The sequence below is a fragment of the Halichondria panicea genome, chromosome 12, assembly GCF_963675165.1.
Source record: "Halichondria panicea chromosome 12, odHalPani1.1, whole genome shotgun sequence".
NCBI lineage: Eukaryota > Metazoa > Porifera > Demospongiae > Suberitida > Halichondriidae > Halichondria > Halichondria panicea.
In genome coordinates this window covers 3,552,289-3,568,032 of record NC_087388.1, presented here as the reverse complement: position 1 = coordinate 3,568,032, position 15,744 = coordinate 3,552,289, and the positions used below count along the sequence as shown (strand labels likewise).

At 40.0% G+C, this 15,744-nt stretch overlaps 2 protein-coding genes and 1 long non-coding RNA gene across 5 annotated transcripts; 1 reads left to right on the top strand and 2 right to left on the bottom strand.

Annotated features, from left to right (window-relative positions):
• Positions 1-2,133, bottom strand: LOC135345669 (uncharacterized). 2 transcript variants are annotated; one of them, XR_010397790.1, is made up of 6 exons: positions 1,998-2,133; positions 1,749-1,942; positions 1,460-1,690; positions 806-1,377; positions 195-740; positions 1-139 (listed from the first exon to the last, which is right to left on the bottom strand). It is a non-coding gene; the product is annotated as an uncharacterized LOC135345669 (long non-coding RNA). The 2 variants fall into 2 exon arrangements; XR_010397791.1 differs by having other exon boundaries at positions 1,460-1,676.
• Positions 2,134-10,227: 8,094 nt separating this feature from the next.
• LOC135345859 (uncharacterized) lies at positions 10,228-11,982 on the bottom strand. 2 transcript variants are annotated; one of them, XM_064543332.1, is made up of 5 exons: positions 11,788-11,982; positions 11,339-11,664; positions 11,132-11,279; positions 10,876-11,084; positions 10,228-10,818 (listed from the first exon to the last, which is right to left on the bottom strand). In XM_064543332.1, the coding sequence occupies exons 1-4, from the start codon at positions 11,980-11,982 to the stop codon at positions 11,052-11,054; spliced, it is 702 nt and encodes a 233-aa protein (XP_064399402.1). In that variant the 3' UTR covers positions 10,228-10,818; positions 10,876-11,051. The 2 variants fall into 2 exon arrangements, with proteins under 2 accessions (XP_064399402.1, XP_064399404.1); XM_064543334.1 differs by having other exon boundaries at positions 10,228-10,761.
• A 120-nt stretch (positions 11,983-12,102) lies between these two features.
• On the top strand, positions 12,103-13,507 carry LOC135345858 (uncharacterized). Its single transcript, XM_064543331.1, has 2 exons — positions 12,103-12,862; positions 12,962-13,507. The coding sequence occupies exons 1-2, from the start codon at positions 12,103-12,105 to the stop codon at positions 13,378-13,380; spliced, it is 1,179 nt and encodes a 392-aa protein (XP_064399401.1). The 3' UTR covers positions 13,381-13,507.
• Positions 13,508-15,744: the final 2,237 nt, after the last annotated feature.

Below are 15,744 nucleotides of genomic sequence, written 5' to 3'. Positions count from 1 at the left end.
TGTAAAATCAGTATACAAATAGTATACGGTTTATAGGAAAATCTCGTTCAAGTAATGCTAGAGCAGTGTTTACTTGTTCACTGAGCTCTTCCAGTTGACTAGCACTTTGAAATTCTTCTATTATTCCTTGAGAGGCGAACTGTAAATATTATATATAGTATACTAACAGTAACACAGGTATATATAGGCCTTACCTGGGCTTCCAATCGTGCTTTATAAACAACGAGCGTATACGGAAGTCAACATGAATTGGTGTGCATATTGCACTCATACGCTCATCAGCCACACGTAACTGTACTTTAGTTAAAGAGAAATCACTGATTGACCGGCCCAGAGTTTCTTCAGAAAGATCAATTTTACGTTTGTCTTTCTTACCAGTAATTAGTTTGAACAAATTCTCAATAACATCCTTGATGGCATCTGGCACGCTTTGTTCCAAAGGGTTGTGATTGGGAAGCTGTATGAGCTCTTATGGCCCGTAGCTTTAGCAATTATACGAAACAACGATCTCTATATACCAATTATGGCATATTAAAACTTATTTTTACAGCTTGCTTGCATTGTTGAAATTGTTGAACTGATTCCCTCCAGCAACGCAGTTTAGGTGGCTTCCTTTCCTCACTACATTTTCCGGGGAAAACTTCACTCTGTTTCCGAAGCGGGCTATCTGAAGTTAAGTAACGTCTGTTCTGTAGATATACCATTTTGCAGAGGTCGTGGTTGTAGTCACCTATAGTATCCTATAGTATACAGATATTAACATTTAACGCAGGTAAGGAATGAAAACTGAAAACATTATACATACCTTGTACTTCACACCATACACACCCTTGATAAGCTCCAGCTCTATATCCAACACTTTATTAATTCCTGGATAGTCTAGAACATAAAGCAGTAGATCCACCTTTAACTCAAAGTTTGCTTTTTGGTACGCGTCGTACAGCAGGACATTTGCAGAATTTCATCTGCAAGCACTTCAAGATAAGGGCTATTCACCTTTTCCATTTCCTGGAATTATTCCCACTAGAAAATTTGAAAACTCGGTTCTAATGTTTCTGGGTAAAATCAGAAGAGTTAGCATTATTGGCCAGATGGCGGAATGGATTGACGCACAAGGAAAGATTAATACCCCTCGAATCACCTCCAAATATGCCTGTTTTCTTATAAGCATTACGCCAAACCTTAGAATCGTGTATGTCATACATGAACAATTTGTGCAAGGTTGCTGGTCCCAAACAATCGTTCCAAACGTGGACCAAGAGTAAACGATCGAACTGGAATAAGCGCTCCATTCCACATATAGGACAGGTTGGAGTTATGCCGTCATTTGGGCAGGCATCATATAATATTATGATCGTAACAATTTTCAATCCCGCCCTGCATTCAAATTCAAATGATATCAAATTCAAATGATATGCATGTAAATGTAATTAACATGTCATAAATATATCACACTTACCTATAGTTATCAGGCAACTCATTTCCTGTTGGGAGGAGAGTATGGTGTTGCATGTAAAGAATACCCGAGAGTGACTCTTTGCTGGTTCCAGGGTGTGAAGTAAACCACTCAAACAACACTTCAAGAACTGTTGATGTTGAACCCTCGACACTCCACTCTCGTAAAGACCACCATCAAAAGTGTGCCTTGTTCCTGTCTCACACTCAGTGCGTAATTCCTGCATGTAGAACACTGAACGTGTAATAATTATTGATAACGACATGTATATTATATATATGCCCGCACATACCTCATCATCAGAGTTGGACCTGGCATCAGAGTCATCAACTCCTTCATCGGAGTTGGCCCTGGTTAGTACTTCATCGGAGTTGGCCCTGGTTAGCTTTGTCATCAGAGTTGGCCCGGCCCTTGTTAGCTTGACATCAGAGTGGGGCTCGTCAGTGCTAGTCCTTCTGCAGCTGGTTTCCTATGTCCATGGCCACCCTATCAAAATGGTGTAATATATGGTGAGAGTCCCATGACAAATTTTAAAACTCACTTGATCCATATGGAATCGTCCACAGTGCTGCCACGGGCATGGGCAAGAAACTCTTCTTGCATCCTTCTTGGGCCATTTACCCCAAGCTGCTTTCGCTCATAGCTAATATCTAGTGCTTGATCACAGCCTCTATATATACAGGCATGATATGCATGTACTACGTACAACATACATGCATGCACATACATGCATGTACTATATATGGTACTGTATAATATAATTATACTAGCAGTGGCTAGTATTATTATATACAAGCATGCATGCATATCACATCAGTAATTGTACGTAAAAGACATGTCATCAAAAACAATTAATCTACGAGTATACGACTTTATGTACGTGTACTGCATGCTGCACATGCGCAGTGGCATTGCAGCTGTTAATTCCTGTTAATTCCAGTATACTTTTGCTAGCTACTACTCTTGTACTACTAGTAAAGCATAGCGCATCAAGTTGGCCCCAGTGACGTTTACGCTGGTCCGCCCGTTAATTCAACAGATGACTAGCAGCAGTTCGAGTTCTCCAATTGCTGCCTGTGGAACTACTCTAAGGACGGATTATTCCGGGGGACCTAGTGTACAGTACAGATGAGCTCATTTCAAAAAAGGAAAGGAATTCAATATCTTCCCCAGCTCAAAAGTATCTGGCTGTAAGTATTAGCATAAGCATATTTTTATCTACTTAAAACTTCTTTTAATATATATAGTATACAATTAGAGGAGCAGCAAAACATGCTGGTATCTGGGACAAAGCCCCTTATATGCAAGACTTTGAGAGGGAGAGGGAGAGGGAGAAAATGGAATGTTTTCTGAAGAAGGTATATATACCTTTGCAAATATTCTGCAATTAATATCTTTGTACATGTACATGTAACACATTGTCAATTGCCTTATAATTATATGCACATGCATATGCATGCACAGTATGCCCTGGCCTTCGTGACAAGGTGTCAAGCATGCTCATCAATCGGCGAGCACATCTGCGGTCATTGCAGCCCCCACGTAGAAGGTACTGGTGAAAGTTACCAGCATTATTGTATTAATTTGATGTATTTTATCAGAGGAAAAATGAAGCCTGGGAAAAATGAAGCCTGGGAAACCATTATGCCAGATTGAGCAGGCAAGTGTGTTTGATGACAAGCTTCAGCCAGGGTATGTGTGGTATGTGTACACCTCATACACCTCAATGTCATAATTTTTCACTCTGGTAAAGGAAGCAGATTTACGTTCTACTTTAACAACATTGGAATCGCCATCTTGGAATCGCCATCATGTTGAATTCAGTGAATTCAGGTACCTGGAAATAAGTTTTCTTGCTTAATGTTTCTTGTTTACAAAGTGGCGAGATGTTTGCTCGAGTTGTGTACGAAGCAGCTGCAGCAGGTGCGGCAACTGATACGGAGCTCTATGATTCAGGGGTTACTTCTTTTGCAGATTTGAAGGTAAAAAATAAAGCAAAGCTTTAACAATCTGATTTTGCAGAAAAACGATGTTTTTCTCTGGCTTACTTGAAACCTGTAAAAGTATGCAGCTCAGTATTTTGCTTTACCTGAGAAGTCTGAGCAGGCAACTGTACGAGCATCACTACCGCAGGAGCAGGCAACTGCACGAGCATCACTACCGCAGGAGCAGGCAACTGCACGACCGCAGGAGCAGGCAACTGTACGAGCACTACAGCAGGAGAAGTATGGGCAGTCAGTACCTTTGTGCATAATATCATTGTAATCCTTTTTGTTTTTGTTTGATGTGTAGGAGCGTGAGTGACAGGAGCCTGAGTGACACAGATCTAGAGGCGAGTGAGAACACTAGTGATATGGAGCAGGAAAGTGATTATGTAATAAGAAGGAAAGAAAGAATCAAAGAGAATCAAGAAATGTTAAATGCTCTTTTGCAGTGCCCTATAGAACAACTGGTAAGTGCTGTATAATGTGGTGCTGTATAATGTGTGGTGTGCATGGTGTGGTGTGCATGGGTATTGGGTATACATAATATGTGCGTACTATTAATTTAAACCATGTCATAAACAATATGGAATTATTACAGAAATCCTCAACCAGTTCAAAGCAGCCCATTAAGGTAACTCTATGCATAAACAATAATATAAGATGAGTGCCTAGCTGCTCAACCGCCAAGCCCAAGCCTACCCGTAATTTAACAATGTTTGTATAAATTACATAATAATATAGTGTCTTTGCATCTTTGCATCTATGTAGAAAGCCAAGCCTTCCACTCCAGTCAAGGTAATCTTAAATCCTTGAACCTGTGGGCGTCATAATTTTTTATGAGAATGTTATCATCTGATTTACTTGCAGTCAACCTGCTCCTCCGGTCAAGGTAATTAACAGTGTTTCTTGTACTGTACTGACACTGTATTGAATTACTTGCAGAAATCCTCAAGCAGAAATCCTCAACCACCAAGCGCAAGTCTGCTCCTCCAAATCAAGGTAATTTAATGATGTTACTGTGTGGTGTCTGTTGAATTTTAGCTGCTCAACTGCCAAGCCGCGTGTGTGTAAATATTAATGTGCCATCATCCTGTTCTGTAGAAACAAAGTCGTAAGCGATTTTGGACGTACGAATCAGTTGAAGAATCAGATGATGAGCCAGCAGAACCCATGGAAAAGGATCCATATTGACTACGCTGGTCCATTCTTGAACAAAATGTTTCTAGTGGTTGTAGACGCCCATTCCAAGTGGCCAGAAGTGATTCAGATGTCTTCCACCACGTCTCAAAACACAATCGAGGCACTGCAAGCACTATTTGCTCGGTATGGACTACCAGAACAGATTGAGCCAGCAGAAAGACTTCCAAAAAAAACCTGATGAGGGTTGAGTATAATGTGTGTGATGTTGGAATGAATGTAGTGATATTGTATTGAAAGTGAATGTAGTTTTTTTTAAATAGCAGGCCAGCTGCAGGGCATGGGTCAGTCTCCAAGGGGTCAGTCTCCAAGTCAATTTCATGGAGATTTCATGGGTCCATATATAATCCAATTCATAGGGATTTCATGGGTCCATATAATCCATGAAAACCAATTTCATAGGGCCCCTTTATTATTATAGGATTTTCATGGGTATTGTAATCCATGAATATTCCATCAAAATTCCTAAATTCCCATGAAAAGTGAAGTTTTCATCATTTTTCATTGAAATTATCGATGAAAAAACAATAATTTATTTCATGGATTTTTCATGAAATTTTCATCCATTGTGTCCATAAACTAAATAAACATCAAACATCACATCTTTCTCACCTTATAGACTACACGTACGTAGAGCTGGACCCAGTATTTGGCTAGCTGAGTATGGATGTATTTGTAAGCGACTACTCGTATATCACTTCACTATACTAATTACATAAAAACGAAAAAATATACTGTAGCACAGGTTATGCAGGATGCCCGTTTGCCGCTCCCATTTCCAATTCCTATGTTTTGGCATTCCACAGAAGTCTCAAAATACAGGCTTTTGACCGAAGATAGGTGTATACGTCTGCGTCTGTTCCCTGGACGTCTGTTCCCTGGTTGCCAAGTCATTGCTTTGGAAACTAACATGAGAATTATTACCAGGTTACCCTTAAGTAAATGCTTTTTGCAGAATTCCTATCGTTGCACAAATGTTAATCGGGACAAATGTTAATCGGGACAGCCTGTGGACCCTGGTCAACCTCGAAAAAGATCAAAACTTATTGATTCAACTGCCTCCCCCTCCAAAAAAGTCATTGTTCTGATGGCCAATAGATATACAGAACCTCTTCAATATGTTTTGGAGTACCCGTACCTGAAACGTCATCTATTGACTTTCTTTTTATTTTTATTTTGTAGTGTGTATTTTGTAGTGTGTACGCAAGAATTTGAGCTATTAACTCAGAAGGAGTCATCCTCTACTGCAGAGATACTCAACGGCAGCCGAAATTGAGACGTACAGAGGGTAAGTATAGTATAGTAAAAACACATTCGTTACAGTAATATAAAATCTTTTAATTTAATGTAGAAATAACATACATTATAACTAAAATAATTATGATGATGTACCTTTTTGCTGTGTATATATATAATATATATAATAGTGTAGCGTACAGATTGTGTTTGTTTGATGGCATTCCGTTGTCTGGCTATTTTGATGTGCAATATCAAGACAAAGAAATTGGTCCATTTATACTGAAAGTTTACCTTAAGGGGGAAGTATACCATTTTTTGGGAAAATTTTGTAAAAAAAGATTTTTTTTTTTTTTGTACTTCATTTGTAAGACTTCTCTTGTAAGCTGTTTCATAGCTTTTCTATTATTCATAATGCCAATGATATGGATATGGGGGTGATATGAAAAAACGTTATGTTAGAAATTATGTAACTAACATATCGTACAACACTGTTTGTCAGTTTTTTGTTCTCTTTGTTCTTCTCTTTGCTGCTTTTGAACTTGAATATCTTGAATTGCATAACGAAAGGCCCCAGAAATATTTATATCACATTTTGCTGAAGCTTCGAAGAAACAGATGTCACTTGGAATAGTACGAACCATTTTCAGGGTCACTTGCTGTCTCTCTCTGAGCTAATGTCACACTTATTTCCAACCATCATTATCGATGCCTTCATATTCTGCTCAGACTTGATAGATTTTATTTTTTTTGCAAGGTCAATTGCAATGTGAAATGAATTGACACAGTCTATTGCAAATACACAGACAAAGGCATCTCCTTTTCTGATTTTAGATATTGTTGACAAAGAAAGAGATTGTCCCCCAGCGCATGCAGCAGTATCCAATATTTCCAACAAGCAGCTTTCCCTATCAAAGCAAATGGTCTTCCTGTAAGAGTCTTCAAGTGTTGGAACATAATTATCTAAGACACAGGTACCTCGTACAAACCTGTTGATAAGACAAGTTTTTCCCACCAAGTTGGCGCCAATCACCACAATATTATACTCCATTTTTGTCATGTGCTTCTCTCTAATAATCTTTTGTTACAGCACAGTTTCACATAAATAGATAGAGGACTACATGTGAAAAGAGGTGGGGCTGGTCTGCAGGTTGAACCCACCTGCCACATTTCTTTTTCGTAAGATCTAGCTAGCTATACAACTTCATTGACATGCAATGGCTGCTAGCTATGGCAGGAAAAGGCGTTGTAAAGGATTTAAAGGCACACCAAAGTGGAAGCAGCCTCCACAGACATCACCAGATCAAGCTGAGACTCCAGCTCCAGTTGAGAGGCCTCAACCTGTTCAGACATCCAGTGGCAAGAAGTTCGCAATCTCTGGTAGCCCCAGCACCTCCACAGCTGATGGCCAAGACACCCAAACATGCAAGTTAGACTCTAAGCATTTACTTCAGGGGTACCGCCTCGTCGACTGTCAGGAATATATGAAGGAATTGAATGATAATGGTGTATGTCCTTCCTGTCAATCTCCTCTTTTTAGCTTCAAGAAGAGGGTTGGTATCACATATGAAAACTGTTTGCACGAATGATGAATGTGACTATGAGCTTGTGATGTCTAACCCTTACGCTCACAAGTCCAAGGCGTTGAATGCCAGATCCGTCCTAGCTATGAGATTCATAGGCCGAGGACATTCTAGCATGGCGTCATTCTGTGGAATAATGGATATGCTTCCGCCTGTCACCAAACATGCATTCTCTTCTCATAACCAGGCTAAAAGGAAGCTGCATTGGATGATATGCTTGCTGCTGCTAGATATCTGCATGTTTTGCATGGCACCGAGCCCACAGAAGTTATCGATATTGCTGTGACATGTGATGGAACATGGTCGAAGCGTGGATTTACAGCTACATTTACAGCTACATATGGTATTGTGGTGGTTATCAGCTGGGAAAGTGGGCAGGTGCTGGACTATGAAATTCTGTCAAAAAGGTGCAATGCTTGTGAACGGCAAAAAACCAGGTGGGGAGAAGATTCAGAGCAATATGTCAAGTGGATGGAAGGCCATCGGACAAAGTGTGCGATTAACCATGAGGGTTCTTCTCCGGTTCCATCGCCGGAGTCCTCAAGATTTGGAATCGGTCTGTGTTGAAATACCACCTTCGCTACACCCAGATGATTTCAGATGGGGATTGCAAGTCACTCACGCACCTGAACCAGCATCAACCATACGGGGATGTTGCAATCATCAAGCACGAATGCGTAGGTCATGTGCAGAAGAGAGTGACGCCCAAGTTGAAGCTGGCCAGGACGTTATTTAAGAGAGACAGAGTTGACGCAAAGAAGAAGGAGAAGACATTGAAGGACAAGATAAAGGAGGTGAAGCAGCAGTATGGGTGCAGAAGGAGAGGTACTAAGAAAGGCACAGGAAAAGACAAAATAGTCGGAGAGCAGGGAGAAGGGGAGAAGAAGTTGAAGATTTTAGAGAATGAGTTGGAAAATGTGAAGGTGCCAGAAGGTAAATTGCTGGATGACATGATTCATATTCTACAACAATACTATGGAAATGCAATACGGGGCAACACTGGAGATCTTGAGAATATGACAGATGCTTGTTGGGCGGTATTTTATCACTCACTCTCAACTGATGACAACCCTTGCCATTATTGTTGCCCCAAAGGCAAGGAAAGCTGGTGCAAATTCCAGCGTGCTGTGGCTAATGGAGAAGATACACCACACCACAATTTCAGCAGACTACAAGGATTATCTGGAACCTCAATGGCGATCATTGTGTTCGCCAAAGCTCCTTGAGAAGTGCTTGCTCGGAGCTACACAAAATCGAAACGAAAGTTTCAATGCTCTTGTATGGGCGCGCGCACCAAAAACTGAGTATTGTGGTTTGGACACCATTCAGGCAACTGGCCAGGCTGTTATCGTCTTTAACAGTGGAAAACAGGCCTTAGTGAAGCTTATGGACCAGCTTGGTATTCCTGTTGGCCCACTCTGCACCTCCTATTTGAAGGCTGAAGATTATGAACGCATCAAGAGGTCAGAGTCAAAGATGGAGGTAGTAACAAAGAAGAGGAGGCAGACATTACATCTCAGGGGATAAACGTACAGAGCAAGAACACATTGATGAAGAGGGCACTACGTACTTAGCAGGAAACTTATTGATTTTTGTGAAAAACTTGTTTTTTATATTGAAAAAAAATTACTAGCTCAATCTTTGGACTTGAGCCAACTTTAAGATACCATTGGAAAGCTCTCTTCCTACTCTTTCAAATGAATGATGGAATTTTGATTCTGATTGAGTATACAATCTATACAATGTATATATATCAATCTTTTGTAAGTTCCTTATAAAAATTTATTGGCACTCTCTTCTGTATAAAGATAAAAAAAATCCATCATTCAATCAATAGATTTGTGGTTAGTTTAAGTGTACACAAAGTGGGAAGGGGTTAGTCCAATTGTGGTTTGAGTTATGAATATATAGAAAAGACCACATCAGGTGGCAGTACTTCACCTTGGAGAGTAAGTATGCAAAACATAAGCATAGCATTAGAAAGAACAAAGAATGAGCTGCATGCTGATGTCAATTTTATAAGCAGAGGATGCAAAACGAGGAAGTTATGATGGATACCAAAAATACAGTATCCCCCCCTTAATTGCCTAACTAATTACACTTTAATAAGCTTCTGTATAGTGTCACTATTTACCCTGTGAAAGAGGCGATTGAACCGTAGCTGTACTACCTTCAACAATACTTCATCTCAATTGAACGCAACCTTATTTTGGAGGCAAACAACTTCACGAGCGCTGCCCACTACATATTTAACTTAAGCTGACTTCTGGGTATTAAAATGCAAAAAATCCCCAAGTTCATCAGTTCACTTTTCTGGTATAAAACATGAGGACTGTATACTGTAATACTTCATCCTGTATTTGATTGTGATACGTATGTTTTTGTTGTGTGCTCAAAAAAATTGTTTGCCTCGATCCACACTGCATGTCATCACCACTGGCCCCATCAATATCCCGAGAGTTAATCTTCGATTGCATTGAGATTGTGGAGAAACCAAAAATTGTGTGTGGAGTGTTTCCTGCAGCATACGATTACTGCATGTATGCAACCATAGATAATAGATTGGCACGTGACCCAGTATACAACCCACCGTGTACCCGCGTTACAAATGACTATGAATCTGCTTTAGACGACCACAAAACTGTGTAGCTACCCCCGCGTTTTGGATGACTATGAATCTGCTTTAGACCACAAAACTGTGTAGCAAAAAAAATCAAATTTCAGTGTGGACCTATGCTTGGAAATATGCAAATGAAATATGCAAATGTGCAGATCAGTGTATTAAAGCGGCCATTCTAGAATGTCTGTGTTTTTTGCCAAAAAGTCAGGAAATTAGGGAGTGCTTGCATTTACCAATTTCTGGATTCTTAAATCTTTAAATTTCCATTAATGCGAGTTTCCAGAACCCAACGTTTCCTGGTATTTTGAAAACACGAGGGGGAGATATTTTAATATTACAACCCCTAGCAGTTAACTTGTAGTACTCAGTTAATGTTAAACACTCTATAATGATTATGAGCAAGTAAAATGGCTCTTAGACTATAGATAAGCTTCTAGAGAGTTCGTTATTCTAATGAACTCAGCAATTGCATATGAATATGCTTGTCCATTTCCTGATACCACATTACTAAAGATGTCCCCAAAACGACAGCGAGAGAGGAAATATTGCTCCCTTTTCATAATTAGATCCTGTCGATCCTTGAGTGGAAGAGTGGATCGCAACCAAAAAGTCCAAACTCTCTTAGCTGACCACCTTGAGAACGGTATGCATCTGCAGCTTCATCAGTACCCGGTACTTCCCCATCTGGAATGGGTATAGTTTCATAACGCTGCACCTGCAAATGATTGGGTACTCCTCGACCTGTATCACATATTATAATAGCGCATGTGTCATCAATAATAATGTCATTACATTTACCTGGTATAGAATGATGATTCCAAGCTGCAACAAACAATGATAATCCATGATAAGCAACATTGCACGTAACAAACGAAACACAAAATTTTGTAGTTTCATCACTCATGTTAATCAGATTAGTAGCTTCCATTGATATCAAGTGTCGCTTTAGGGGGTAGTTAATACGAGAATTTACTTCAACCCAAAATAATGCGTTCAACAGTGTGGTTCTGTAGAGAGAAAAGTTAATGCATGTAAGCAATATCAGTACCCTTACTTCTGTTGAAGGAGATTGAACGTAAGGAAGAATATCCCGAGGGCCAACACGACAACGAAGTGCTTCTTGTACATACAAAAGAAGATAAAATTCTCTTCCATGGTCGACTCGAATTTGCTTCCAAAGACCATACGTTTTAGTAGATGACCTGATATGGAAATTATACGTGTTACTGATGTAACTATTATTCAATGAGTTGAACAATACCTCAAAATACTGTCGTATATAGCCAAATTGTTCTTGACTGGCATTGTACAGTAAGCAATTATCTTGCCTGAATATCCATCCCTTGCAACTATGTGGGTAGCACCAAACATTGTGATCTTTTCATTTTGGTCAATATGAAGTTTATGCCCAAAGTGGAGAGCCGAGTATTGCAGTGGATTAGTACGGTCTAAGGTGTCATTCCGCCGCTGATCATATTGCAAAGGGGCCACTCTCTGTAAGGACTCTGAAACTCTTTTCTCAGATACCTTAATACCTTTAGACTCAAGCACACCCTTTAACATTCTCCGGCCATACACATGTCCAACCTGCAAGTCATAATTAATTTAGAAATGTTTTTTGTGGTACTTAGCTAATTACGCACATGGACTGTATTCTCCGGTGCTACGGTAATATTCTTAGTATTAAGCCCTATACTACGTTTAGCTTACTTCAGTAACAGCACATTCGACTACAGCATCTACTTGAGCAGAATCTGGTTTATGAATGCCATTTTCAGAGCAGAATCGCCGAACACTTCTTGCAGAGAAGCCTCTTATTCCTGGAAAGCGGGTCTTGAGTGTATTACTTATATCTTCGTGGGTCATACCACTTGTAACCATTTCAAACACTTCATCCACATCCATCCTTCTTAGCCTCGATACACGCCTGGATTCGAATTAGCCGCACCCTAGCCTAATAAATATTTTGCGATTGCTTTTTAAATAGATAAATCTACATGTAGATCAACATACGGTCAAAAGCACATGGCCTGGGCACAAAATTGCAAGTGTCCTCTCTATTTAGCTCTATGCTGCGCTGATACCGTGAAAGAAGGGCCTAGGAACATGAGTTCGAGTGTAAGCAACTTGTACAACTACAGCCTGTATACCATAGAGAAAGATGGCAAAACCGTGAAGCTCAAACCATCACAGCTAACTACTCAAGTTATTGGTAAAGTGTTTGGACTGTTCCCCGATTCCATTATTTTGATTTCTGACGATGGGTTTGTGGAAACACCAGACCATGAGGGAAAGTTTCTTGATGTAGATGACCTATCAAAGTGGGTTGTGAACGGGGATTCGCTCAAGGCAGATGGTTTGCCTCAAGACCAGCAAGTAGCCTCTTTCTCTTACCAGCCTCCTTCACAAGCAACATCACAAGCAACATCACGAAAAAGAGGACGACCGCCAAAATGGAGTCCAAAGTTCACGTCAGCCTTGCTAGGTGCAAGCTCTGCCTCAGGACAGAAGCCACCTGGAGTTCGAGCTCGAGCTGAACCGAGTGTTGATGGTGCAGGCCCTTCCACAATGTCTTCAAGTTCTAGCAGCCGTCCCGAATGGAGAAAGTATATTGAGGTGTGCAAACAATGGAAGAAAGTGAGCAATGTCCCCATCGACCTTTCTGAGGAAATTGCCAGCGTTCCAAATGTGTCGAAGATGGTTAGTGACGAGCTATTCAATGGTGAAGAATGCGTACTTATGGACATAGACTACCTGAAGATACCGAATACTTCTACTACTCGAGGTAAGAAGCTCGATGTATTCATTGTGCTGACTCTTTAATAACTTGTTAATTCAGCAGTTACTGATTATGCCATTACTAGTGCTTACTTTCTCTATCCAGGATCAAGGTTTTGGAAAACCTCCAAACGTATTCGAGCCGTTAGAAAATCTGAAGTAAAGAAAGGAAGGGTTATTTCCTTGGACTCGAGCTCTGATAGTGATTTTGATTTTGCCCCACAGCACAGAGCAAAAAAAATGTCTCTACCATTGGCACCATCTTCCCTAGGCACTATGGATAAAACTGTATTCGAATGCCTCGTATGCAAGTCTCAGACATCATTCCCAGCTGTGGTGTCTCCCTGTTGTAATGTTATTTTGGGGTGTGAGGTGTGTGTGGCACAATGGCTGGAGGCCCAGTCAACCTGCCCACATTGTCGTGCCTCTTTGACTCTCAAGGACTGCCCAAAGTTACCCCTTGTAAGAAGCTTCCAAGAATTTCTTCGAAAGCATACGCCTTCTCCATTGTCAAGCTCTGACTAATGAACATTTATTGGTGAACTTGTATCCCTGTTGTGTTTTCATCAAGAGTATATGTATACTCTTGTTTCATGCATTTATTCTTATTCTTATTCTTATTCTTGTTATTATTATTATTATGTGAACTTCACAGCCTTTCAACTGAAACGGGCTAACAATTTTGAGCACTGCGGGGGATGTGTAGATATGTAAGCAAGATTGAACCTTGCATAATTATAAGATAGCCAAACTCTTATAGACATTGTGACAAAGTCCCAGACCTGGCTGGAAACCGTTGCATGGTCTTTTCTCTCCCTATAACTGATTACCAATTTTTTTTGCTGTTCTACCACAAACCCACCACCCTATGTTGCTATGGAAATATACACAATGGTATCAGCACATTATCTTAGAAATGTTCCAAACAGGAGATATGACTGGTATACAATTATTCACCTATTGCACAAACTTATAACTGCCACAGGGGTTGTAATGTTAAAATTTCTCCCCCTCGTGTTTTCAAAATACCAGGAAACGTTGAGTTCTGGAAACTCGCATTAATGGAAATGTAAAGATTTAAGAATCCAGAAATTGGTAAATGCAAGCACTCCCTAATTTCCTGACTTTTTGGCAAAAAACACAGACATTCTAGAATGGCCGCTTTAATACACTGATCTGTGCAAATGTGTTACATTTCGTGGACTTTCAGTAATATCCCAATCCTTGAAAATGTGGACTTTCAGTAATATTGGACTTTCAGTAATATTTCCAGCTAGCTAAAATGTCAATCCTTGATGTCAGAAAATGTGGAATAGTTTTGGATGACTATGAATCTGCTTTAGACCACAAAACTGTGTAGCAAAAAAAATCAAATTTCAGTGTGGACCTATGCTTGGAAATATGCTTGGAAATATGCAAATGAAATATGCAAATGTGCAAATGTGTTACATTTCGTGGACTTTCAGTAATATCCCAATCCTTGAAAATGTGGACTTTCAGTAATATTGGACTTTCAGTAATATTTCCAGCTAGCTAAAATGTCAATCCTTGATGTCAGAAAATGTGGACTTTCAGTAGTCCAGGACCAATCCTTGATGATCTAGCTAATTATACACTTTGACTTGTGCAACTAGTATTGTATTCCCTCAACTTTCAACAAGTTATTATTTGTAGTATACACATCTACTACAACAACATAATAATGCGTCAACACATTATGAAACACATGGTGTTACAGCCAGCAGATTCTCTCCAGTCTCCGTCACATAAGTAGAGTGCTCGAGAGGAATGGTCTTCAAATATGTCAGCTGTGTGGGTTCACACTTGCTGCAGCCATCAATAGAAAATGTCACCGTCACCGTCAAGTACTGTATTGGAGAGAGTTTGCGACACTTTCTCGGTTACGTGCCATGTGCCATAACTACCCCAGAATGCTTGGGTGTAGAACTTGCAACTTTCATCCCATTTAGGATCTTAGGAGCACATACTTGTACTTGCGGAAGTCACCTCAACAGAATCAAATGACCGCTGATCAGAAGAAAACTTGTGTAGCGTATGATAGGGTGGGGACCATGTCTGAGACCCAGACCCAGTTTCCATCATCAGCAACGACAGTATTCAGAACAGAGAACAGAACAGCCCATAATCAAGTGGCAAAATTATTTGGTGCACACTCTCCTGCAAAACGAGTGTGTTGTGAGAAATGCCTCCAGCATTCAAGACAGACAATGACAATGGAATATAGGTTGATAGGTTGACCCCAGAGGAGGTAAGCCAAGGTCAATAAGGTCAGATTTTAACGCCGCAATTATTTGTTTCTAAATGGAGAGCAACTAGTAACTCTACAGACAGCAGCAGTCTAGTACAGTACAGATTAGAAAGCTACTTGCCATCTTCCAATTACGATAATTTGTCTATGGTGAAGTTTTGCTATGTTTTGCTATGTTCTACTTGAAAATATTGAAAAACAAATTCCGACCTGAGATTGTATAAGGATATGGTATTAATTGATTAATTGTTTGACCGGTGAGACAGAGAATATGCCTGAACGTTCAACACAATGTATTCAACGGATGACGATTCCTCACCAACATCTCATCATTTTCAAGTGACAGTGCCAATGAAAAGGACCTGCAATAATTAAATTAAGCTATAGGCGGCAAAAAATTTTTTTTTCACAGGTGCTAACTTCAACCCTTCCTCTACCTACCTGTAAAAATTTGGGTCTCTTTAAACAGGTCAAGCGCCAAGAAACTCACCGAACGTTCATTTTTTACAATGAAATTTACTGTCTACGTGAGGGGAAATTCCCTATTATTTTTAACAAATAAAAGATGACAACTTGTACAGGACTATTTCATCAGCCCAGTACTTACAATCATCAAGAGG

Coding starts and splice junctions, on each gene's coding strand:
- LOC135345858 (XM_064543331.1), top strand. CDS start 12,103: ATGGCCTGGGCACAAAATTGCAAGTGTCCTCTCTATTTAGCTCTATGC. Junction 12,863..12,961: donor GAATACTTCTACTACTCGAG/GTAAGAAGCTCG, acceptor TTCTCTATCCAG/GATCAAGGTTTTGGAAAACC.
- LOC135345859 (XM_064543332.1), bottom strand. CDS start 11,982: ATGGATGTGGATGAAGTGTTTGAAATGGTTACAAGTGGTATGACCCAC. Junction 11,665..11,787: donor TCGAATGTGCTGTTACTGAA/GTAAGCTAAACG, acceptor TATGACTTGCAG/GTTGGACATGTGTATGGCCG. Junction 11,280..11,338: donor ATATACGACAGTATTTTGAG/GTATTGTTCAAC, acceptor TTTCCATATCAG/GTCATCTACTAAAACGTATG.